At 43.4% G+C, this 26549-nt stretch overlaps 2 protein-coding genes across 2 annotated transcripts in view; both read right to left on the bottom strand.

The window, feature by feature from the left end:
• Nucleotides 1-2428, bottom strand: part of YJEFN3 (YjeF N-terminal domain containing 3) — a gene marked incomplete at both ends in the record, with an annotated part of 31299 nt that extends 28871 nt beyond the window's left edge. The window contains one exon of the mRNA XM_083350113.1: nt 2364-2428. Coding sequence (XP_083206239.1) covers nt 2364-2428 — 65 coding nt within the window. The remainder of the gene's footprint in view (nt 1-2363) is intronic.
• An 18717-nt stretch (nt 2429-21145) lies between these two features.
• Nucleotides 21146-26549, bottom strand: part of CNN2 (calponin 2) — a 42426-nt gene continuing 37022 nt past the window's right edge. Inside the window, exon 7 of the mRNA XM_083349980.1 lies at nt 21146-25205. Coding sequence (XP_083206106.1) covers nt 24948-25205 — 258 coding nt within the window. The 3' untranslated portion in view covers nt 21146-24947. The remainder of the gene's footprint in view (nt 25206-26549) is intronic.

Below are 26549 nucleotides of genomic sequence, written 5' to 3'. Positions count from 1 at the left end.
GGGCAGGATGGAGTTTTCAAAAATTAGGGACTTCAAAATACGGTCATAACAATATGAGCATTAAAAAAAAGAATCACTGCTTTGACATGTGAAATGTTGGATGAAATGGTTACAAAAAATACAGGTAGTCCTCAATTTACAACCATTCAGTTAAGCGACTACTCAAAGTTACAATGGTGCTGAAAAAAGTGACTTATGACTGTTGCAACATCCCCACGGCTGTGTGACCAAAATTCAGGCTTTGGCAACTGGCAGCTGTATTTATGATGCTTGCAGGATCTCAGGGTCATGAGATCACCATGTATGACCTTCCTGACCAGCAAAGTCAATGGGAGAAGATGGATTTGCTTAATGACCACAACATTCACTTAACAACTTGCTTAGCAACAGCAATTCTGGTCCCAATTGTGATCATAAATCAAGGACTATTTGCACTAATGTTCATTTGTATATCATCGTCCCTTATCTGACTTTGATTCCCATAATCTCCAGCTGATGCAATTGGAAAAGAACCATCTGCACTCTTCTCTGTCACCCACTTCGCTGGAAAGCACTTCCAGAGACTTTTTTTTTTGTCTTTCTGAAAAAGAGTCCCCCCAAAACAAGTATTCCAGCTCGATAGATCTTTTGGATCTGTTGCTACAGTAACGGGGGAAACAGGAGGATTTTTTTTAAAGAGAAGTAATCCGATTCAAACAATGCAGCAGCAGTGCACAAGCAGATTCCTGATTGCTTCTGTTTGCTCTAAAGCCACTGGTTCTCTGTACCTCTGGATATCTAATCCCTGGGCTGCCCAGCATAACAGTAACACTTCATTTTTATTTTTAAAAGGAACCTTCCACCACAATGTCTCTTCCCTGAGCCCTAGAAGCTGTTTTGTAGAACTGTGAGATGTCCAGAGTGTGGTGGTGGGGGGTGTTTTCTCCCCATTTTGCTGCAAAACCAGGGAACCCTATCCTAGAATTTCTCCTAAAAAAAGATTTCTTTCTTAAGCTTCGTTGTTTGCATTTTGCTCAAGACTGTTTCAACGGCAGGGAGTTCTTGGCCCTCTTGCAAACTGCAGTCCTGCATGAAAGTGCATCTAACTGCATGGAAGTGCATCGACCTATTCTATATAAATGTGTGTGCTTTGGGGTGTCGATCCTTCTTCTTCTCCCTTGAAAGATATTTTCTTTTTGGGTTCCCCCCCCACCATTGCAGGTTTTTTTCTGGTTTGGAAACATCTTATTCTGGGAAATCCGTGGAAGACAAAATTCTAGCCAGCAGTCAAAATTAAAATCAACTCTATAAGCTTGGATTCAGAAGGATGCCAGCCTTCGCCAGCAACCAAACGGTTAAGCATTAGAAAGAAAATGCCCCCCCACCCTTCCTTGCACACCTCACCACCCACATTTCACTCATGAACGTGGCTTCCTGATGGTCACTATGGTGATCGGTGGCAAGGGGGTACACCAAGCTATTCACACAACTCTCCTGTCAAATTGCAAAGAGGGTGGAACAATTCTGGTTGCCATCCTGCTCCAGGAAATGGGGGAGGGGGGTGTTAAAAAGCCGTCTCCTCTTTTGTTTTTAGAGGTTTGGGGGATGTGTTTGTGGAGCTACTAAGCAGAGAAAGAAAACTTGCAAACAGTGACCGCTGCATCCATCTGCTCTGCACCGTGCATCGTTCATGAATGCATGTCAGGTGTGCAAAGAGACTTAACCAGTTATTTTTAGTCTGCATCCTTCCTTTCTACTCTGCTCAGCCTAGCTCGGTGGGGACAGGCCCCCCCCAAACTCAACAACAAACTTAGGGGCCAAGCGGGAAGATCCCCGGTCCTACTCGAAAATGTTAACCGCTAGCACAATAATGACACTTGCATCATGCAACTGTGTGTAAGGAAAAAAGTGGAGGGGGGGAGGGGAAAGAAGAAGGGGTCAGAGCTGATACTATCATATTTTACTGATTTGCTCATTCGTATTGGAGAAACTAACAACAATTTTGCTCTTCGTTCATCTCAACCAGTGCATTATCCCCCACTGCTCAGGGAATGACTATGCAACCCCAAAATAACATTCTCCCCATATGCAAATAGGATGCAACGTTCACCAGACTGATTTTCCTCTTGGTCCAAGCCCCGGTTTTCCATCAAGGGCTCCTCAATAACCCAGGTGGTGTCTGAACGCCCCTTTCCAGCTAGGATACTCCCATGCGGGGTTCGCCTGGGACAATGAGCATCCAAACTAAGATCATCCCTTTGAACTCAGAAAAACAGGCACAGTGACACCCCCCCTCTGCCTCCCATCCCAGAAGGCACAGGAGCCCTGCTGGGAGGGGGGGAAACAGGGCACTGGTTCACTCCTTTCAGTGCACAACCACTTACCTAAGATAATGAAGGGGCTGGATCGCCTTCTTGCTGTGAGTCGAGTTGCAAGTGGGTTTCTCCATGGCAGGAAGGCTGGCTTTCCAAGTTTACACCTGGGGAGCCTGCTCCCCCCCCGGGGCCCCCCAAAGACCCTTGACAGCTTCCTCCCTTCTCTCCTCTAGGGCTGACAGGAGATGGAGAGAAGTAATGAGAAGAGATTCGTTCCCGGCTGGCAGCTTCACCAATGTGGGCACCCCAGGAGCACAATGGCGCTTGATTGGCTGGCTTTTCCGAAGAAATCAAAGGGGGGAAAAATGCTTTGCAGTCACCCAATGGAAAAGCAGAGCTGGGGGGAGGGGAGGTAGTTAACCCTTTTTGTTCTCAAAAGGGGGGGATTAGGGTGGCTTATCTTCTGCATCCTCTGCTCTCTAACTCAGGCTGGCAAGGAAGATTTGGAAGAGAAGTTGGAGTGGCAGATGCCCAGGAGACCTCTAGTCTATGGGGTGGTCTTGGAAAGTTGCCCAGGTTTTTCAGACCATAACTTTGATGGAAATAAGATCAATTGCCACTCAGACCATTGCATAGGATCCTACGTCAGTCTAATGGTCACCCAAATGGCACTTTGAGACATAAAGAATTGATAGGGTTTTTTTAATTGGGGGCTCTACCTGTAGCAAGAACCTAGGAAATGATTTGAACGTCACCTTAAGGTGGCAGATGTGCTACACAACAGGTCTGAAAAAACTGACCCCCAAATGGAAATTTTTGATAATGTATTTTTTACTTCCCCTGGTTTAAACTTATTTATAGTAACAAAGGCATAATGTTTGTTTGAGTGTTCCACATTCTTAGACAATCTAATTAAATAGCCCTATATGTATTCTGCTTCTGTTCAGATGCTTCTTTTAGAACATCAACCTTTGCTATCATTATTATTGTTCTCGTTTCTGCTGATCAGTTTTTAACCAACTTGCTGCTTAATGAGAAGATTCAAGAAAAAGAATGAAGTAACAGTGCAATAGCGAGCAAAATGGGGGAAGCCAAGCAGCTGCGTTCAGAGAGAGAAAGATTCAGGTCAACACCACCACCACCCACACACACACACACACAGACAGTCAGCAAGCTGCAAAAATCACCAAAAAGAGATATTACAGATAATCCTCAACTCATGACTATAACTGTACCCAGAATTAGTTGTAAGCCTTTGCAGTTGTAAGTTGAGGCATCATTTTACTGCACCCATTTTTTTTTACTTTTTTTTTTGTGGTGGTGGTTAAATGCAATCAGCCATAAAGATCAACCTGTTGCAAAATGCCCCAAATGCAATGATCATGGTTAGTGGTGGGGGGAATGTGGCAGCTGTATAAGTCTGCATAAGTATTCTTCAGTCGGTATAAATCTGTGAGAACACGGTCCACAGTTCATCTGGCTTACGTGACACCTTGGTTCACTTGCAAATTGTTTTCTGACCTTGTCGATCAGAAGGTCGGCAGTTTGGCGGGTCGAATCCCGAGTGCCGCATAACAGAGTGAGCGCCTGTTACTCGTCCCAGCTTCTGCCAACCTAGCAGTTCGAAATCACGTAAAAATGCAAGCAGAAAAATAGGGACCACTATGGTGGGAAGGTAACAGCGTTCCGTGCGCCTTTGGTGTCTAGTCATGCCGGCCACATGACCACGGAGACGTCCTCAGACAAGCGCTGGCTCTTCGGCTTTGAAACGGAGATGAGCACCAGCCCCTAGAGTCGGAAACGACTAGCACGCATGTGCGGGGGAACCTTTACCTTTACCTTTTTACAGTTGATAAACTTTTTTTCTCCACTTCCACCATCTACAGGTATCCCTTATGTGTTCTTTTCACTTAAAGTGCTTATCTTTTTTTTTCTTTCTCTCTCTTTCTAGAACAAAAAACATATTTTTAAGGGCCAACCTGCATCAAAAGACAATCTGCAAGATAAAAAAGTACAAATGGCATCATAGGTCCGTGCCAATCAGAGCTGGGCAGAACATGTTCCTGCTACAAACTATGTGGATTAGTTTTCCCATGCTCAAAAAGTGCAGGGGGGGTAACCCATAAATTAGGGCTCTTGTTCAGTAATACATATGGTTTTATTCCAAACTGAGAAATCTGTTCCCTCACTTCTCTAAAATTCAATGAATGGGACACTGTCAGTCAGTTCCTACAACAGGTTGCGGACGAGGGCTTTAAAAAGGAGGGGGACTTCCTAAAATAGAAAGGTGAGGGTAATTAATCAACAGCACTGAAGGGTTTTATTCAGAAAAATCTCAGCTCTCTCTGAACAAGCAATGCTTGCAAATGTGTTCTTCCCAGCTGAATCCCAGCTCGGAGGAGACACAGACTGTGTGAGTCGCTGCTACCCATGGAGAAAGAATTGTGAATTGAGAGTGACTCCTGGTGGAAGGAAACAAGATGATTTGCACACGAGAAAAGCTTTAGAAATAATTTCTTTGAAGAGGTCAGGATGTGTGGATTTCAGCTTCCAGAATTCCCCCGTCAGTTGCAGCCTCTTGCTATCTGTGTATGTAGGCAGTTTGCAAAAGGTCTCGGGATATACATGGATGGAGTAGAGTAGAGTAGAGTAGGAATAAGAGTAAGAATAGAGCTGGAAGGGACCTTGGAGGTCTTCTAGTCCAGCCCCTTGCTCAAGCAGGAGAACCTATACCATTTCAGACAAGGGACTGTCTAGTAGTCTCTTCTTAAAAACTTGCAGTGATGGAGCGCCCACAATGTCTGAAGGCAAGCTGTTCCACTGGTTAATTGTCAATCTCTCCACAAAACATTTCATGTTCTTTATCAGAGACTTGCTCTGCTTAAAATTTATTTTAGCAATCTGCCTTTACTGTTGTGAAGCTTTTGTAATCTGTGCCCATGTCAGCCACTTCTTCCCGAGTCTGCAGGAAACAAAGATGGTCTGTACAAATCAGCCACCTGTGTTGTCTAGTTCCAGACAGGACCAAGATAAGCTCTGCTACAAGATCACAAACAACCCACAAAGAACATTGTTAGAAGATCTTAAGGGAATACACATGTGTAAAAGGGTAAAGTTTTGCTGCTTCTTCAACATGTGTGATTTCATCAGTTAAATGTAGTGAAAACCATCCTCCAGAAACTGGAGTTTCTACATTTATTCCATAACCTATAAATAGACAAGCTATTTTCTATTATCTTGATTTAACTGTCTGCAGTACATAATTGTTGGAGCCTGTTATGATCTTTAATGCATTAAATAATACACCTTGCTGCAATTACGATTTCTCTTTGTTTTTTATTATATTCTTCTTGGATTAAATTCCTTGATGCTGATGTACATGAGCAGGGACTATCCAGGATCACTTGTGCAGAATAATCTACATCTGTACCAACAGGTATCGGATTAGCCCCCATTTATCCTAGATTTTCTCTATCTTCACATATTGTGCTAACCCATCATGTTCCTTGAGTTCCAAACAAGATTGTATTGTACTGTACATCTTACGTGTTATCTGTGAATAAGATCCATCATAGTTTGCCTAAAATACCCTGGCTAAAAGAAACCATAGTTTTGCCTAACACATGAGCCTAGCCATTCCCTTCAGTGTTTGAGAGTTGACACTTAGAAAAAAGGTGTGGAAAGTATTTCCAGATCCTGAATTCAGGAGCTGCTTTTCACGATTTCTAAGGTAGGAATGGCTGTAGGAATGGCAAGCAAATTCTGCCGCACCACACTGTGGTCCAACCAAACTCTTTGAGTGCTTTTGAATATCAAGTCTAAGTTGACTCCTGGCAATTACAGACAGTCATTGTCAACTTTTCTTGTTGTAAAGTAAATGATGACATGGTGTAATATGTCATGCGTTGTTGTTCATCTGAGGTTCTATCTACCTACTTTTAAGAACTAAGGACCAGATGATTTTTACTGTGTCCTGATACATAAAATCATAGAACTCAAAGAGGGAGTACTTTCTTTTTCGTAGGACTGAAGATAGGATAATTTATTCCCAATTTGTCCTTCAGGTCTTCCAGTAGTGCATCTACTACCCCCATAATCAGTTTGCATTCCCCCTTGCTGCTGTTCATCCTCTTCTTTCCATCCTTTTTCTCAATACTATAGACTTCTCCACAGACCTAAGTCTTTGCATAATGTGTCTGAAGTAGAACAATTTTATGTCTGGTCATTTGTGCCTCTAAGTGAGAATTTTGAGTTGATTTGTTCAATGATTTGTTTTCATGACTGTCCATGATATTCTCAGGAGACTTCTCCAACATCAAAGTTCAAATGGCTCTACATTTTTCCTAAAAATAAGGATACGATTAAGCCGGAGTCCAATCCAGACTTTGTTGAATAAAACTCTTGACCACTTTGTGGTTGTTGTTAGTTGCAAAGTCGTGTCCAACCCATTGCGACCCCATGGACGACGTTCCTCCAGGCCTTCCTATCCTCTACCATCTTCTGGAGTCCGTTTAAGCTCACGCCTACTGCTTCAGTGACTCCATCCAGCCACCTCATTCTCTGTCGTCCCCTTCTTCTCTTGCCCTCAACCTTTCCCAGCATTAGGCTCTTCTCCAGTGAGTCCTTCCTTCTCATTAGGTGGCCAAAGGATTTGAGTTTCAACTTCAGGATCTGGCCTTCTAAAGAGCAGTCAGGGTTGATCTCCTCTAGGACTGACCGGTTTGATCGCCTTGCAGTCCAAGGGACTCACAGGAGTCTTCTCCAGCACCATAGTTGAACACTTGACCACTATCAAACTCTAATTGTTCCATATTTTCTTACCACACATGCCCCCAAATACTTAAAAGGGTCAAAAGCATTTCCTCAGCTATAATACAATGAATTTTGCCAGTAATACTCTAGCTCTAGATATCCCTCTAGTCTATATTAACAGAAGGGCGGGATATAAATGAGATAAAAAAAAATTCCACCAAGTGTACTATGTCAGCACAGGACTTCTTTCAAAGAAACGTCCTAGTTTATGAGGTCTCGTGGGTGTTAGCATATTCAAAAGCATTGGATAGCATCTGCTGAATCTCTCAGAAGACAGTCTTTGAAGTAAAGAGAAAGTTTACAGAAAAGATAAGTGTATCATGACAAATTCCAGATGACACCCTCATATAACTGGATCCCTATACAGTATTATTGTACAAAGTGCCCTTTCATCTTCTCTTTCATTAGTAAAGCACAGCAACACCACTGCGTGTCTTAACAAGCTACTTTAGTAAACAAAGAAAAGTCAAAGAATAAGCATCGGGGAATACAATCTATTTTGAGGGCAAGGTAGAATGAAGCGCTGGTGGAGTAAAGATAAGCAATGAGGCACCAGGGAGGAAGAAGAAGGGACTGCTCAGGAACCAGCTCAGCTCCCAGTTGGTGCCGCTGAACCCCATAATTTTCATAGCCTCCTTACAGAATAAAAGAATAACAGAATTGGAAGGGACCTTGGAGGTCTTCTAGCCCTGGGATAGGCAACGTTGGCTCTTTTATGACTCGTGGACTTCAACTCCCAGAATTTCTGAGCCAGCATGGCTCAGCTTGGAAACCTCTCCCTTTCCCCTCAGCATGGCTGGCTTAGGAATTCTGGGAGTTGAAGTCCACAAGTCAAGAGCCAAGGTTGCCTACCCCTGTTCTAGTCCAACCTCCTGCTCAAGCAGGAAACCCTATACCAGACATGTCAAACACAAGGCCCGGGGGCCGGATCCGGCCTGCGAAATGGTTTCATGTGGCCCGCGAAGCCATCCTGGAAACAGTGAGGGAACGGCCCCCACTGCCTTGGCCCTGGCCCAGAGACCCTCCTTCTGCCAGAGACCCTCAGATCTGTCCCACTCCTGCCCAGGCCCCCATAGGCACCCTTGATGCGAACGATGTAGAGCTGGCCACGCCCACCCAGTAGGCCATATGCACTCTAGCCACGCCCACCCAGTAGGCCACGCCCACCCTGGCCATACCCACCCGGCCCCCTGAGGGCAACCGCAATGCTGATGTGGCCCTCAATGAAATTGAGTTTGACACCCCTGCCCTATACCATTCCGGACAAATGGTTGTCCAATCTCTTCTTAAAAACGTCCAGCAAGTTGTTCCACTGATTAATTGTTCTAACTTTAGATGGACTTCCTTTCTCCTCAAGGACTGCCTCTTTAATGATCAATACTGCCAAACAGAACCAAGCCAAAGTCATGAAGGGGAACAGGGAACAGTTTTAAGACCTGCAAAGAGTTGCTCAACTGTGAGGTGGGCGGCATATAAATGTAATAAATAAAATACATACATACATACGGAGCTACTCATAACGGAGAACATTTGTAGCCCAGGGATGAAATGACAGGTCCTTGGTGCTCTCTGAGCTTGGATGTTTATTATCCAAATTAGATAACATTGTCAGTGCTAGTTCACAAGTTGGCACCTAGTTGCTACACAGTTGGGGTAAAGAAACGTTTGCAAGGAAACAAAGATCAGAGAGCACCAAGGTCCCCTCAAATAAGGAGCTAGATGTCTTCCAATATTTGAGGGGCAGCCGCAAAGAAGGGGTCAACCTATTCTCCAAAGCATCTGAAGGCAGGACAAGAAGCAATACATGGAAATTAGTTACAAAGAAGGAGAGATGTCCTGACAGTGAGAGCAATTAACCAATGGAACAGCTTGCCACCACAAGTTGTGGGTGCTACATCACTGGAAGTTTTTAAGAGGAGATTGGATAGGCATTTGTCTGAAATGGTACAAGATCTCTGGCTTGAGCAGGGGGGGCTGGACTAGAAACCTTCTAAGGTCTGATTTTCTGTTATCCCCCTGATAAATTAGCATGGGACCTGTGGAACCGCTTGCCGGTTGAGCTCCGGATGGCCCCCCCCGACCTTTGCTCCTTCTGGCGCGATCTAAAAACTTATTTATTCGAGCAGTCTGACCTGGTTTGATGGGTTAGGGTTGGGGTTTTAATATGTTTTTAATTAGTGTTTTAAACTTGGGCTTAATATTTAATCGTTTTTTAACTTTTGTATTCCGTTTTTATATTTATTGCCCTGTACACCGCCCTGAGTCCTTCGGGGAGAATATAATAAATAAATAAAATTAGCATGGGATAGCCGAAGGCTAGATCTCATGCAGAGGGGAGCGCCTCCCGTTCTTAAAATTAAAAATACAGAAGTCCATACAGTACTCTTTATACCTTGGACCTGTCGGGATTGTATGATAAAATACGCGTAAATATGAATATGCTTGTCCCTGCACTAGAGACGGAAGAGAACCTGGCTTAACCCACAAAATAATAACAAAAGACCGCTAAGCACACACCGAAGACCCGCACATTGGAACACGTTAGGGCAGGCGAACCCTCAGAGGTGCAGGAGAGAAAACGAGGAGGGGAGATTTTTTTTGTCCCCTTTAACTTCCTTTTAAAAAAGTGTCGTTTTAAGACGACTGTAAGCAGTGGCGTAGCGTGGGTTGTCAGCACCCGGGGCGGGGCAAGGCAACCGGAAGCGGAAATAGAGGGGCGGGCGGGTGGTGACGTCATGGCACTGCTGAAAAGACGCGCCCCGCAGCGGCGTAGACTTTCCAAGAAGAGTCGCGCGCATGCAGGATGCTTCCGGGTCCCTCTCGAGGGCGGCTGGGCGGGGCTCCGACCTGCAAGAGCCGCTGCATTCAAGCTCGCACGTGAGCCCCGCTAAATAAAGCCACGCATGCGCACGAAGCTAGGCCGGAGGCCGGCGGGTCCGTCTTCGCTCGGCCAAACCTGCCAGGGCGCCTGCGGGGCGCTTGCGGTTGGCCTGAGCCTGGGCGGAGAGTTGGGCGCTTCTATTTATTTTATTCAGTTTATGTGGCCGCCCATCTCACCTGCCGGACTCATTTCGCTTTGCAAGAAAGAGCAGCTCGAGAGCGGAGCCAAGCTGACTCTGTGCAGCCCTTGGGGCTCCCTGAGCAGCTCAGTGCGAGCGCGCCCCCCCAGATGTTGCGCCCGGTGTGGCCGGCCCCCCCTGCACCCCCCACGCTACGCCACTGACTGTAAGATGGCTTATCCTAGCGCGGCCCCGTTAACCCGAGACCTGCTTACAAAACAACCAGAGCGAATGTGAGTAGCCTCCAAGTCTTCTGACAGGCCACGCCCTTTCGCCGATCAACGACGTTCGAATTTGGAACGTTAAAGCAGCCAGCCTTCTGAGCTTACGAAGGTAACGCAAGAGGAGTTTATTAGCAGTCTAGTGACGTAGTTCGTCCCCTTCTTAAAGGAGCCGCGGCCTAACGGTAGGAGAGTTTAGTTCAGGGGGTCTTCAAACTTGGCCCTTTTATGACTTGTGGACTTCAACTCCCAAGTCCACAAGTCATAAAAGGGCCAAGTTTGAAGACCCCTGGTTTAGTTAATGAGGGAAGAGCCGTATGCATTGTTCTGGTTGAGGGGGGGGAGGAGGAGGGAGGGGGGGAGGAAGGGGGGAGGAGGAGGAGGAGGAGGGTGGGTGGGAGGAAGGGGGGGGATGATAATGACATTGCCCTTTGCTTTCTTTCCTATGTCGTTTTCAAGACAAGGGATGCACCAGTGTGCAAAAAGAATGCTAGTCTAGATTCAATCAGGGTTAGGCAACCCTGGCTCTTTTATGACTCGGGGACTTCAACTCCCAGAATTCCCGAGCCAGCCACGCTGAGGGAAAAGGGGAGAGTCTCCAAGCTGAGCCATGCCGGCTCAGGAATTCTGGGAGTTGAAGTCCACGAGTCATAAAAGAGCCAAGGTTGCCTACCCCTGCGAGTCTAGATGGATGGACCATTCAAATATGTTAAACCAAAATAAAAAAAAATCAAAACCAGGAATACATGAATACAATAAGTTATTAGCATAACTAGACTGGGCTGGAAAGATCACTGCAAAAGCTAATAAACTATAGTCAGTTTTCCATCTCTGTTTGCTGCTATCTAGTGATAGTCTGGATTTCTGCAGCCCACACATGGTAATTCTACAAAACATCAGGGCAAATCCTCCCTGCCATAACAGCTATCAAAATTCATAAAAACAACCATCCCATCCACCTTTCTGTATGCTAGTAAAATTCTGGTTCCCGTAACCCTTAACTGGGCAAAACGATGCACCATAAGGCAAATCCTTTTGAATTAAGGTACCTCACATGGGCTAATTTATAGAATGCATCCAAAATCCAGGACCCGGGACTCCTATGGAATTAAAATTTGGCTAAGTTTATAAAACTATCATAAAGCATACTATGACATAATACAAAATGTCATAAAATAGTTCCTGTGAGGATGTTTGACTGTGTTATAAAGTTCACCATGGGCTTCGTTCAATGCAGATCCATCTCTGAATATGTCTCAACTTTTTCAGTGAAGTTGCAGTACATAGGAAGTTCTGTCATTGCTGAAGGCCTTGAGGAATCTGGTAAGGAAATATCTCTGGAATGATGACTCAACAAGTCACTGGTTGTCCAGTCCAGGAGTCTCCAAGTTTGGCAACTTTAAGACTTGTGGACTTCAACTCCCTGAACTGGCTGGTTGAGGAATTCTGGGGCTGGCTGGGGAATTCTGGGAGTTGAAGTCCACAAGTAGATCAGATTTGAAGACCATTAGTAGATCAGATTCTTGTTTATAAAGTTTGTCAAATTTTAATTCCATGGGAGACGTGGGTCCTGGATTTTGGATGCATTCTGTAAATTAGCCCATTTGAGTTACTTTCCTTCAAAAGGTTTTGCCTTACGCAGGTGCACCATTTGGCCCAGTTAAAGGTTACAGGGAAAATTTTGGTAGCATATAGAAAGATAGACAGGATGTTTGTTTTTACAGATTTTGATAGCTTTTGTGGCCCTTGGTCTCCAAGATCACTGTAAAATAGGTAAGTTGGCAAATTTGGAGGCCCCTGATCTTGCCTAAGATAACTGTGTGCTGTAACCAAAGGACTACTCTGGGTTGTTACGTGAAGCTATGGCAGAGGCACTCTGCCATAATTAAAGGGTAACAACCAAGTACAGTTGATGGGAAAATCCACCTCCTTGCTTGTGTTTAAACCAGTGCTTTTTTTCTAAAAAAATAAAGGTGCTGGAACTCTCATCTTGGCGGGTGCAGGAGGCGGGGGGTGGGGGGGCGGCGCTGCTGCGGTCATAGGTGCAAAGGGTGTTGGCGGTGGGCTCCCCCCCTTGGGCCGGAGCCGGCGCGGCTGGTGCTGTGGGAGCAGCAGAGCCCGCTCTATATGGCGGGGTTGTGCGGGGCGGGCAGTGGAGGCGGTGCGGGTCAGGCGATGCAGGGCGGCCACTTAGGCACGCAGGGCCAGGCGACGGTGGCGCAGGTCCAGCACCAGGTAGGCCACCAGCCTGGCTGACACGGGTGAGCACAAGGAAGGTGTGCACATGGACTCCGCAGAACTTACCTCCCACTCCTTGTCCTCTCTTACTTACCTAGTTGAGATGGTGTAGTTGGGCAGCATGGAGGGATGCAAAGTTCCTGCCTACTTGCTTTCGCTGCAGACAACTAGCCGGTGCAACGTTTGCCAGCCAGGTCTTTTGGCGTGCTCAGCAGCAATTCCTATTGGATTTTGAAAGCCAATAGGCTTTTGAAAGCCAATAGAAAGAGTAGCATACAGTCATGGCCGAAATTGTTGGCACCCCAGAAATTTTTCCAGAAAATCAAGTATTTCTCACAGAAAAGTATTGCAGGAACACATGTTTTGCTATACACAGGTTTATTCCCTTTGTGTGTATTGGAACACAACAAAAAAGGGAGGAAAAAAAGCAAATTGGACATAATGTCAAACAAAACTCCAAAAATGGGCCGGACAAAATTATTGGCACCCTTTCAAAATTGTGGGTAAACAAGATTGTTTCAAGCATGTGATGCTCCTTTAAACTCGCCTGGGGCAAGTAACAGGTGTGGGCAATATAAAAATCACACCTGAAAGCAGATAAAAAGGAGAGAAGTTCACTTAGTCTTTGCATTGTGTGTCTGTGTGTGCCATGCTAAGCATGGACAACAGAAAGAGGAGAAGAGAACTGTCTGAGGACTTGAGAACCAAAATTGTGGACAAATATCAACAATCTCAAGGTTACAAGTCCATCTCCAGAGATCTAGATTTGCCTTTGTCTACAGTGTGTAACATTATCAAGAAGTTTGCAACCCATGGCACTGTAGCGAATCTCCCTGGTCGTGGACAGAAGAGAAAAATTGATGAAAGGTTGCAACGCAGGATAGTCCAGATGGTGGATAAGCAGCCCCAAACAAGTTCCAAAGGAATGCAAGCTGTCCTGCAGGCTCAGGGAGCATCAGTGTCAGCGCAAACTATCCGTCGACATTTAAATGAAATGAAACGCTATGGCAGGAGACCTAGGAGGACCCCACTGCTGACACAGAGATATAAAAAAGCAACATTACAGTTTGCCAAAGTGTACTTGAGTAAGCCAAAATCCTTCTGGGAAAACGTCTTGTGGACAGATGAGACCAAGATAGAGCTTTTTGGGAAAGCACATCATTCTACTGTTTACCGAAAACGAAATGAGGCCTACAAAGAAAAGAACACAGTACCTACAGTGAAATGTGGTGGAGGTTCAATGATGTTTTGGGGTTGTTTTGCTGCCTCTGGCACTGGGTGCCTTGAATGTGTGCAAGGCATCATGAAATCTGAGGATTACCAAAGGATTTTGGGTTGCATTGTAGAGCCCAGTGTCAGAAAGCTGGGTTTGCGTCCGAGAACTTGGGTCTTCCAGCAGGACAATGACCCCAAACATATGTCAAAAAGCACCCAGAAATGGATGGCAAGAAAGCGCTGGAGAGTTCTGAAGTGGCCAGCAATGAGTCCAGATCTGAATCCCATTGAACACCTGTGGAGAGATCTTAAAATTGCTGTTGGGAAAAGGCGCCCTTCCAAAAAGAGAGACCTGGAGCAGTTTGCAAAGGAAGAGTGGTCCAAAATTCCGGGTGAGAGGTGTAAGAAGCTTATTGATGGTTATAGGAAGCGACTGATTTTAGTTATGTTTTCCAAAGGGTGTGCAACCAAATATTAAGTTAAGGGTGCCAATAATTTTGTCCAGCCCATTTTTGGAGTTTTGTTTGACATTATGTCCAATTTGCTTTTTTTCCTCCCTTTTTTTGTTGTGTTCCAATACACACAAAGGGAATAAACCTGTGTATAGCAAAACATGTGTTCCTGCAATACTTTTCTGTGAGAAATACTTGATTTTCTGGAAAAATTTCTGGGGTGCCAACAATTTCGGCCATAACTGTAGCTTGTGCAAAAGCTTTTTGTGTGTGTGCAAAAAAAGGTGCCGGAACGCTATTCTGAGTGTTGTATGAGAAAAAAGCCCTGCTTTCATGTTTTAATCTTATGATTTTAAAAATATTTTTTTTCTATTGTAAGTTGCCCCAAACCTCGCCATGTGGATTGCATACAAATATTATATAATTGGTAAATAAAGGTAGATCATATGTTAAATATACATCAAATGATAATATGCTTCCCTACAAAGTCAATTCTTGCTCAATGACAGACCAAGGAGTTAACTCGGAAAGGCAAGAGGAAAATCTAGAAGAGATCTGTGCAACTTGTAAAAGGGAAAGGCCCACACTGATAAATTAAAAATCTTTGTGGTCTGCAAAGGAATGTTGGTGGGCTAATCAATGATTTGGTGACTAGAGGAGCATCTACAGTGTTGGAGCTCGTGGTCATGGTAAGCCATGGAGGCACTAGGCAACATGACTTTCAGGGCAGTGGTGGTGTTTTTATTACTTTTTTTTTAAGTCTATGCTCTGTCCAAGGGTGCTTGGTAGGCTGCATGTACAGGCCTGGTCTAGAATTTATTTTGGAGCATTCAACTATCTAGAGCAGGCATGTCAAACTCATTTTGTTTGAGGCAAATTCTTATAAAAGAATTGCCATTAATTTGTTTTAATAAAATAATTTAAATCAATTTTTCACTTGATTTCAAATTAAATTATTTATATTGGTTGACAATGAGATTATTATTTTTTTAGTACAATTGCCAAATGCAATAAACTGGTTTTAGGTATATGTTACTGGAAGGAAAAAGCAATCCCTGCTGTGTTACTGATCCCAGAGAAGCATTTGCATGTATGCAGGTATCCTTAGGGTGCCATAGTTATGGATGAGAAATATTGGTTGCAAAGTTGGCATTTCTGGATGTAATACAGATATTTTGGACTTATTTTTGTTTTTTTGCATGTTTGATATTTTTAAAAAGGCATATGCTACTGACTACGCTTATGCACATATATAACATCTTTTGCTAGGATACATGATCACTGCTTGTCCAAAATTTTAATATACAGATAATACCACCAGAAATTATTTTAGCCTTTTTAATAAATGTTGTTATTGATGTTAAGCTCACCAGGGAAAACATCATATATTGTTATGTATATACTAGGTTAATTATTTAAAGACTGAAGTGCAACATAACTAGATTCTAAATAATCTGTTTTTCAAAACACACAACAGTCCAAACAGTAAAAGTAAAGTCCAAATTAAGAATATTTCATTCTTAAGAATTGTTTAGATTCAAAATAGTTTTCAAGAGTGTACAAAAGATACTATTTTTTCTAGAATCAGCTAAATTAGACATATTACATTGAGAAAAATGTTTCTCATTTCTTTTCTGTTACCTTTGATTTCATTGCAGACACGTTAACATAAGAAATAGCTTATTTTGTTATCTAATTTTACCTTCCAAAAGACAGAAGCAGATGAAAAATGTGAGGTTCTTTCCTCTTTGGCTTTTTTGAATTAGCTGTTTTAGATTCTAAAAGTTTAGTTCCTAAAGAAGTAATCCTGTAAATAATTTTAATGTCCTCCTCTTGTGCAGGCTCTTTTATGACTCAGGGACTTCAACTCCCAGAATTCCTAAGCCAGCATGGCTCAGCTTGGAAACCTCTCCCTTTCCCCTCAGCATGGCTGGTTCAGGATTTCTGGGAGTTGAAGTCCACGAGTCATAAAAAAGGGCCAAGATTGCCTAGCCCTGCAATAGGCTTAGGAAAGCCAATAAGGGAACTGTGGGGTTTTTTTTGCAAAAAAAAAAAGGTGCCGGAACACCGTTCTGAGCGTTCTATGAGAAAAAAAGCCCTGGTTTAAACAAAGGAAATACTATTTCCCCCTGTGTTGTGTTTCTGCAAACAGGAAGCCCTTTTTTCCCATCTCAATCAGCAGGAAAAGTGAATTGTCCTTCCAAGTATACAAAACTTGGAAAAAGATACGCCATATCCTGAACGCTGCAGAAAGGCCAGCATCCATTTGATAATGACAACAAAGGGGGTTATTGGATTACTGCTGATTAGAATCTCAGTATTTTTAGATGTATTTCCCAGGCATGGATCTGTGTTCATCATGCTTTGCACAGGCATAATTGGAATACACTGAAAGAGTTTCTTCTTATCTGTTTCTCTGTGTTTTTGGAAAGCGGTTAAAATATCAGCAGTAATATGCCTCTGCTGACCATCCGGAGATGCTATCCCAATGTTGTCCCCTTTTGGAGAAGGACAAGACTTTAAAACTGTGCTTATGTTGGTTGCAGATATAGCCTATAGCTAGCGTCCAATGCAGCTATTCTGGTATAATTAAATATTTGAACTATTTTTTTTAATCCCATTTATATCCCGCCCTTCTCCGAAGACTCAGGGCGGCTTACAATTTAGGCACAAACTAATGTGCTTAGCAATAGCCTTCATTCTATGTATATGCCTGCTTATTAGGGCTTTCCCCCCCCCCAAGCAGCATTATTACAAAGTCAGCTTATTGCCCCCAACAATCTGGGTCCTCATTTTACCTACCTGGGAAGGATGGAAGGCTGAGTCAACCTTGAGCCTGGTGGGACTCGAACCTGCACTAATTGCAGGCAGCTGGTGTTACTTAAGGAGGCATTAGCCCACTGCTCCACCAAGGCTCAACAATTTTCACTTCTTGTTTCAGCACAGCATCATCCAGATGCATTGGGACTAAACCTGACTGGGAATTCTGGAAGTTGCATGTTAGAACAACTGGTACCAGGCTAGAAAAGACTAGATTCACACATGCTGCTGAGTCACAAGCTTGTTCACCCATTTATTGCTGTATATTATTTTAAACCTGTCCTGTCTGGGCTGCTGATCATCTGAATGATCACTAAAGGGCAGCAAAGTGATACAGAAAATTTGAATTCGTCCATCAGTATAGAATCCTTGGTACTCTCTGAGTATGGTTGTTTTGTGGTAGAGGTTTTATTACCCAAATAGATATCTTTGCAACTCAGATTTTAAGATCCTACATTTTACATTGCAGATCAATGTTTCTTAACCTTGGCAACTTTAAGAGCTGCTAGCTGTGGAATTCTGGGAGTTGAAGTCCAGAAATCTTAAAGTTGCCAAGGTTGACAAACCCTACCATAGACAGAAAGTCAAGTTCTAAGTCTATGTGTATATTGCCATTTTTGATTTGCAGGAAGTGGAATGTGGAATAGCAACTTGTGTCTCTGAATGTTAAGGATAATCAATTACACAATTTTCCAGTTCTCACCCAGAAGCCAATCGGGAATGTTTGAAGGTGTGATTCAAAACGCAGAGTTGACTCAAAGCATGCAAACTGATTTTTGAGGCTAAAGAATAATCAGCCTTTTCATATTGTTGCTGAGTAGGATAAACAGCAACACAGCAGAGAAATTTTGGGCTCAATTGTGTTCCTAAGTTGAGGACTACCTGTAATAGTATGTGGGAAATGATTTTAGGAGATTGATGGAAGAATTGCAGATTGCACAGTGGTCTTATTAATGAAATCTGAGTCCACAAAAGGAATGAGGGTATGGCAAACATCTCATGAGTTCCTAGTTTCCTAGTTTCATGGACTATAAAAGTGAGGAGGGAAGAGATATACTTTCAGATTTGCTAGATTCTGTTAATGTACTGTACAGAATGCGCATTAATTATCGATTAATGTGCCAACCATAAAGTTAGAGAGTTAGTAATTCTGGGTGTGTTTCTTACCTGGACTGCTTTGCAAGGCTGACAACCCAAGACTTCCATAAGTACAGCAGATTGTTCCACTGTATTAAAACTGTGTTTATACAACATAAATTTCCTGCACAGTGCAAGGATGATCTGCAAGGTCCCTTCTAATTTGCAGTTCTATAAACACATTTTTCCATGAGATAAGGCTGGCTCAATCTAATTTTCCTAGTTTGCACAACATATTGGACCATAAACCACCACCAAAGCTGGGTTCGGGCCCTTCCGTAAACTCAAACGTAGTCGGCTGAATTTGTGAACACAGTCCAGCACTGACTTTACAAGCATTGTTACAAGCCTACTGAATTAATCAACTTGGCTGAACTCATGCAACACAACCCTCCTTTTGCATAACACAGAAACTTCCCAAGCATACTTTAGCCCAGGGTGTTCAGGAAATCCCGCCTGTGTGGTTAATTTATGGCTTTGTGCGGTACAAAGCTAAGAAATTGCAGTGTTAGCATGGTGAAGCTTGTCAGGCAGAGTGCCACAAACAAACCATCATTTAGCCCAGCATGTTAGACAAATGCAGCAGGAGTAACCCCCAGTCGTTAACCAAAGTCTCTCTGCTGCTCCAATATAGAGCTGCTGAAAAACACTCCCAGGTGAATAGCTTCCAACACCTGCTTTCTTGGCTGCAAATTATGAGACAGATGCCTCTCCTGTTAAAATTTGAAAGGGTGGAGTTGCTGGCACAATTAAGCTGGAGCCTTGCCCCAGGCCTTGCCCTACTTTTAAACAGGGAGTAGGCAACAGGCAGCTGTGGCTTTCCAGGCTCCTCAAGATAAAACAGCAAGAACTATATTTTAGCAACATCAGGAGGAAAGACAGCCCAAAACATGTAATTCAGTTTAGGGCTTCAAGGAGCTATGGGAATTTAGCTGCTAGGGTTGTAAACCATGACTGATGGCTTTGTGTGCAGGCTCCATAATGCATTATTGAATAAGCCCTGGTTAAGTAAACCAGCTATGGTGGGTGGATAGCAGTTAAATGCAGGCAGTCCTTGACTTACAACCATTTGTTTAGTGACCGTTCAAAGTTACAACAGCACTGAAAAAGTGACTTACAACTGGTTCTTGCACTTATGTTCATCACGGCATCCCCATGGTCAGGTGATCAAAATTCAGGTCTTAGCCAACTGGCCTGTATTTACAATAGTTGTAGATTCCCAGGGTTATGTGATCGTCATGGCGAGGCAGAAGTTAGAATGCAATATTGCAAGCTAATTCTGCCCACTGCCAGGAGTTCAATCCCAACCTGCTGAAGGTTGACTCAGCCTTCCAAAGTTGGTAAAATGAGGACCCAGAGAGTTGGAGGAGCAATACGCTGACTCTGTAAACTGCTTAGAGAGGGCTGTAAAGCACTGTGACGTGGTATGTAAGTCTAAATGCTATTGCCATTTGTGACCTTCCCAACTAACTTCCGACAAGCAAAGTCAGTGGGGGAAGCTGGATTTATTTTATTTATTTATTAATGGGATTTATATCCCGCCCTATCTCCTGAAGGACTCAGGGCAGCTAACAACAAAACATATAATAAGTACAGAAATTAAGATAAAAATAAAATTAAAATCATCTGTGCAATAAATTAAAATTAAAAATAAAATTAAAAATTGTAAATATAATTAAAATGCCTGTCAGTCCAGGTCAGCCAGGTGGAAAAGGAGTGTTTTGAGGCCGCGGCGAAAGGACTGGAGATTTTGGGCCATCCGAAGCTCAGCGGGGAGCTGATTCCATAGGACTGGCGCTCCCACAGAGAAGGCCCTCCCCCTGGGGGTCGCCAGCCGACATTGCCTAGCTGACGGTACCCTGAGGCCTTCTCTGTGTGAGCGTACTGGGCGATGGGAATTCGTTCCCGGCAGCAGATGGTCCTGCAAGTATCCCGGGCCTAAGCCATGTAGGGCTTTAAAGGTAAGTACCAGCACCTTAAATCTCACCCGGAGGGCAACCGGTAGCCAATGCAGCTCACGCAGGAGGGGTGTAATATGGGAGTATCGGGGTGCTCCCATCACTACCCGTGCAGCTGCACTCTGCACCAGCTGAAGCCTCCGGGTGGTCTTCAAGGGCAGCCCCATGTAGAGAGCATTACAGTAGTCTATACGGGAGGTAATGAGTGCGTGGGTGACTGTACGTAGGGAGATCATTCACCAGTGCGACCAATGCCGTCTCCGTGCTATACCCGGGTCTGAAACCCGATTGCTACAGATCCAGATACTCAGGATTTGCTCAACAACTGAATGATTCACTTAAGAATTGTGGCAAAAAAAAGTGTGGCTCATTTAAAACAGCCTTGTTTAGCAAATGAAATTCTAGTTCCACTTGTCATCGTAAATCAAGATTACCTGTGTAGCAAAGTTGCTTGCGACTGCTACCAGCATTGCTTTCATGCTCAATCATGGGTTTTAAATTTCATTGAAGCTTAAAGGTAAATGGTGTGATTTGTGATTTTCATACTTTGACTCATAATGAGCCATGTGTTTGGTGTTCTGCTTATCATGTTGTCATGAACACAGACTGTTTTTATACAGCTTTTCTCAGCTGCTCTCCTCTCTCAGAATGAAACTGCCTGAATTACAAAGTGAAATGTTTCTTGGTGCACTCTTCGCTACCCTGATACACAACCTCTGCCGTTTGTGACAGCTGCCAAAAAAAAATGTTGGCAGCTGCAACCACACAACGCAAGCCCTGCCTCCTTTTTATGGCACACGTGAAAAGAGGTGGGACTTTGTATAGCTACAACAGCCAACTTTATTTCTTAAAATAAATACTCCTGTTTGCTTAATTTTGGATCCCTCCGGAAAACAAATCCCCACAAATGCACACAGGTTCTTTGCTTTTGAAGCCCTTTTATTTAAATTCAAATATTGTAGGTTCACATTTTGTCCATCAATCCTACCGCTATTTCTAAGATAAGACAGCATGCTTTCTGCCTTGGCTTCTCTGCCAGAGAAATGCATGTAGTAGCTCTATCTATATTGCTACAGAAGAGCAGATCCATTTTTTTGTTTAAAAGAAAGAACATAGAGGGAAGCTGGGTTAAAATACAGGCTTTTAAGAGATTTAAATACCTTCATTCACAAAATGCACCCCTGGGCAAGTCAAATGCCAGAGACCATTCGTACACAGACACTGTCCACAGTTAAAAGTTTTATGGCATCCAGAAAGTCTAAATTTTCTAATAAGTGTGTGCAAATTAGAGCTATCTCTACCTCTTGACCGACATATCAGCTAGGAATCAATAGAAGATAATATTTGTAGCTCAGGATTGAACTGTGGGGTCCTGGTACTCTCTCAGCTTGGTGGTTTTCTTGTAGACTTTTTATGACCCAACTAGGTAACATCATCAGTGTTAGGCACCACGAATATTGTTACCTTGTGTGGTAATGAAATGTCTGCAAAAAAACCACCAAGCTCAGAGAGCACCAAGGACCCCACACCTGGTAATCCCTATAAAACCAGAGACAGGTTTGATCAAAGAAGCATGCCTGTAGACCAAGTACTCCCATACTATAGTATCCTCCAGTACAGTTCCCATCATCCCTGCCTGCAGTGATGGGAATTGTAGTTAATAATTCCTGGCAGGCCCCAGATGGAGAAGGCTGCTTTATATCAATTAGCTCCTTGCACCAGGATAATATTCTTTGCCAAGGAACCTTTCAACTCTGAAAAAGGGAAGCCTCTTAAAAAGCAAACAAATTTGCATACATTGGCCCAATGGTTCTGATCATCCTCTTGGGAGCCCCAAATGCATCCAGAGAACTCTTACAAGTGAATTGCTGAGGAGTTCTGAACAGATGTCATGTTTGCAAGCATAGCACAGCTAGGAAGGAGGTTTCACAAAGCATTACATGTTCATCTTAACATGTTATGTAAATTCAATCTCTTATCACCACAGGCTGAAACCTAGGATAGGAAGCTAATTCATTTCTGCTAAGAAAGCTAGCATGACAAAGTGATTTCTCTTTTTTTCCAGCATATAAAAAATTAAGGCAACTATCCAATGTTTGAAAAAGCAATGAAGTTTAAATTATATCAGTCCCTAAGTATCTAGTCCCTAAGACCTTTATGTAGTATGCAGATACCTAGACTTAAAAACTTTTATTTTGGTCATGGTCCCTTGATCCGTTGTATAGCAGCAGGAGAAAAAAAATATTAAGCCCTATCAAACTCAGGAGGGGCCAGAGGAGAAAAATAGGACTTGACTTTTGAAAGTTTTTTTCAAGCTCCTAGACCTCAACAGGTTAACCCCACCCCCCCATCCTTGCAACGTGAAATCTCTACATCCCTAGGGATGTAGCCTGAGTAACAGTGATCCTTGCAGAATCAAATCTTAAAAATGAAGACGACCAATAGCTACTCGCTGTTAGTTTTCCAGTATAAGAAACAGTAAAAGAAAAAAAATCTAATCCAGCATTACCCCTGTGATATCAATAAGTAGCTAGCCTCTGAAAAAGTGGTCAACGCTCCCAGAATATAACTGAATATCAGACAATGGAGAGTTATCAAGTGGGCTCAAACTCCCTTTTGTAACAGCAGCAGGCCAAGAATGAATTAAACTAATTCATTCCCAGCTTAGGTGGCTGGGGAATTCTGGGAGTTGAAGTCCAGACATCTTAAAAGTTGCCAAGATTGAGAAAAGCTGAACCAAACCACAGAATTCTTTGAAACTTAAGTGCGATAAGTTAAAAAAAAATGATCCTTACTAGCATCTACTTTCTACACTTCCATCACCTTTGATTAAAAATCTGATACAGATTCCAAAGAGGGAGGGAATGAAGGTGAGAATGAAAAAAAAATGCCAAGGGTCTCTAGACAGAATTATGGGAATATTCTGGAAAGAAAAGCATTAGTTTGCTCACCAAACTAGTTTAAGGTAATCAGGGGTGTCCAACCGTGGCAACTTTAAGACTTGTGGACTTCAACTCCCAGAATTCCCCAGCTATGGAATTTGTTGGCTGGGGAATTCTGGGAGTTGAACTCCACAAATCTTAAAGTTGCCACGGTTGAATACCTTGAAGGTAATGAAGCTTCTACTCTCCGCTAGGCAGTTACCAACCCTTTTTCTTTCATATTCCAGTTTTATACCTTTAGTGCCATTTCCCTCCAGTCTAGTTTATTAGGCTGCAATTTACAGATTTCCCAACTGGCACAGGATTTTTCAGTTGAGCTGGCTGAGAACTGTGGGGTTTCCTATCCCAATAGTAACCAGGCTGGTGAAGGTAGCATATCCATTTCCCTTTAATAGCAGAGAAATATTTCTCAAGGAAGATTTCAGTGCTTGAATTAAAAGCCTATCAATATCCATTACATGATTTTGTTACAGCCACGAGGGCCTTAGATAAATTCAGACAGCAGTTAGACCGCAGCAAAAAGAGGAATTCCCCTTGAGCACTGGAAAAAAAAAGAATAAACTTTCCTCCTATTTCTGGATCTTATGGGTGTGAAAGCAGAATTGGAAATGTGGGGAAATGACAGTACCTTATCCCAGCTCTTGTTATGGGTCTATTCAGCCTGGTATCAACTATTCTGATTGGTTGGAAATTAAACGAGGAAAATTCTAGGCAGAACTGAATGGGAACCGTGGAAAATTTCTGGTTGTTGGAAAGGTGGTTTTATTTTCCCTTCGATGTCTCCTGATGTGACTTGGAAGAAGCAGGCTAAGGCTCCAGGTGAGATGAGGCATTACAGGTAGTCCTCGACTTACAACACTTCATTTAGTGACCGTTCAAACATACAGCGGCACTGGAAAAAAAGTGTTTTATCCCCGTTTCTCACACTTATGACCGTTGTAGCATCCCCATGTTTCTGTGATCAAAATTCAGATGATGGGCAGCTGGTTTGTATTGATGGTTGCAGTGCTCCAGGATCATGTGATCACCTTTTGTGACCATCTGACAAGCAGAGTCAGTGGGGAAGATTCATTTTACAACTGTGTTACTAACTTCAACAGCTGTAGTGATTCACTTGGCAACGGTGGAAAGAAATGGGGCAAAATTCACTTCATAACTCTCTTGTTTAGCACCAGAAATTTTGGGCTCAGTTGTGGTCGTAAGTTGAGGACTACCTGTATACAAACCCCGCCGAACCCAACAATACCAAATTTCACTCGGGTAATGCAAACTGTACAAGCCAGATGTAGGAGCATCGGAAAGTTTCCAGTGATCTCTGGCTTGTTCAACAAACCATGGTTTAAAAAAATTCTAAGCTAGGCATTGTATCCAACTACAGTTGTAAAAAAATGATTTTGAGATTTTGGAAATGGCTTCTCTTTCTGGACATAACGAGGTTAAATTTTGCAAGTCTCTCTCTTTTTTTTTTAAAGTGTGAAATCAAAACTGTATTTTTATTATTTCCAGTATCTAGAGGAAAGTTTGGGCATCAGGGAAAGTTCACACAATCTATGTCTAACCCTTGTAACATTAAAGAACAGCTTTACTCTCTTTCTTTAAAAAAAAGGATAAACACCTTTTATGTTTTCCTATCCTTGCAGGGTAGAAGGGAAATGCAGCTTGGACAACTTTTTTTTTCCTTTGAAAAAAAAGTTAAAAATACATACATGGCAGAATTGCTGGACTTTGCCAGGAATTGCCCAGCGATGGTTTTGGGAAAAGAAGAGAAAAACAGGGCAAGGGAAGGAATACATCCAAGTTCACTGGTCCTCCTGGTAGTAATAATAGTTGGCTGAGTTCTGATCCTCAATTGGGGCTGCGTTGCTTGCCACCCCAGCATTGCTTTGGGGGCAATACTTGGGGTCATAGATTTGGCGGCCCAAACCAAACACCTGGCCACTCTGGTTGGCACCCTGATTGGAGCCCATTTGGAGGGACATGGAGCTGTCATCGCATTTGTCTGTGCCCAGCTTGGAATCATAGATGTGCCGGCGAGTTCCTGGAGCCGTCATGCCCACCTGAATGGGAAGAGGAAAATAGATAAATGTTTATTGTTGTTTTCCTATATTCAGAACGGCACACATTAAAATGAAATTCGGACGCACCGCTCTCAAAAGAAGTGTTGTGATTCAGGGTCAGCCTGTGGGTTCGGCAGTTGGGTCGGACGACTCAGAGGAGGAGGGGGGTGTTGAAGACCTTGCTGAGGGGGTTGAAGATCTTGCTGATGATTGCCCTCAGGCAGGCCCCTCCCACTTGGTCACCATGGAGACCCAGCTGTGTGAGCCTGACAGTGTGGATGAAGATGACCCACAGCTGGCCCTGTTCAAGGACGCCCGACGCAGGAGGCAGTCAAGTAGGAGTAAACAGAGGAAGGCAATGGGGCTTCTCGGAAGGAGGGAGAGAGAAGCCACACCCTGAACTCTTTATAAAGGGAATGTGTGGGGAGGGCTGGTTTGCTGAAAGCAACCGCTCGGATAGTGTTTCAAAGCTCCTGTTTCTTGGTTCGTGTCTTGTTTGTTTTTGTAGTAATAAATGTGGCAGACGTTATTCCAGCCTCTTGCCGTTTGTAAAGGGGTCGTCCCTGCTTTTGTTGCAGGGCCGGGAGCAGGCTGGTACAGAACAAGAAGGAACTCCACCCACCAAACGACACCATCCCAAGGATAACTACAATAATATAATAGCAGCAGAATCCAAAAATGCCAAGTGATACCAAAACCTATATATAAAAATATTAATCACAGTCCATACCCCCAGAAATTGTGAGTGCTCCATCACTGGAAATTTTTAAGAAGAGACTAGACAATCACTTGTCTGAGATGGTACATGTTCTCCTGCTTGAGCAGGGGGCTGGACTAGAAGACCTCCAAGGTCCCTTCCAGCTCTATTCTATTCTAATTTTGAGTACATAGCAGGGGGGGGGGAAGAGTCCTGAGAGTTAAAAAGCTAAATATTATATGGTACAAAGCTATTACAGAATCTAATTGTTCTGCTTCAGGTACCACGAAGCCTACTCCCAGAAGGTAACAAGGAAAACTGGACATGGAGAGGAAGTGTACTGTCTCAGACAATGCTGCGGATCCTGGTCAAATACCGCTTATATGCCACGTCCTGGATAGAAGGATGTGAACTTCCAATAATCTTTTCCTTCACACTCACTGCTCTTTGCACAGCCTTTCAGTCTGAAGCAGTAATACTTCCAAACAATGAATGAATGAATCCATCAATCGATCGATTGGATGGATGGATGGATAAAATGAATGAATAAATGTTTATCACAACCAAAGGTAAAAGGTAAAACTGGAAACAACTAAAACATAATTAAATAAAAGTTAACTGATATAGGTAATTGTAACGCTTGAAAA

The sequence above is a fragment of the Vipera ursinii genome (assembly GCF_947247035.1).
Source record: "Vipera ursinii genome assembly, chromosome: 1".
NCBI lineage: Eukaryota > Metazoa > Chordata > Lepidosauria > Squamata > Viperidae > Vipera > Vipera ursinii.
The sequence above is the reverse complement of the archived record's forward strand: the minus strand, read 5'-3'. Positions and strand labels throughout refer to the sequence as shown.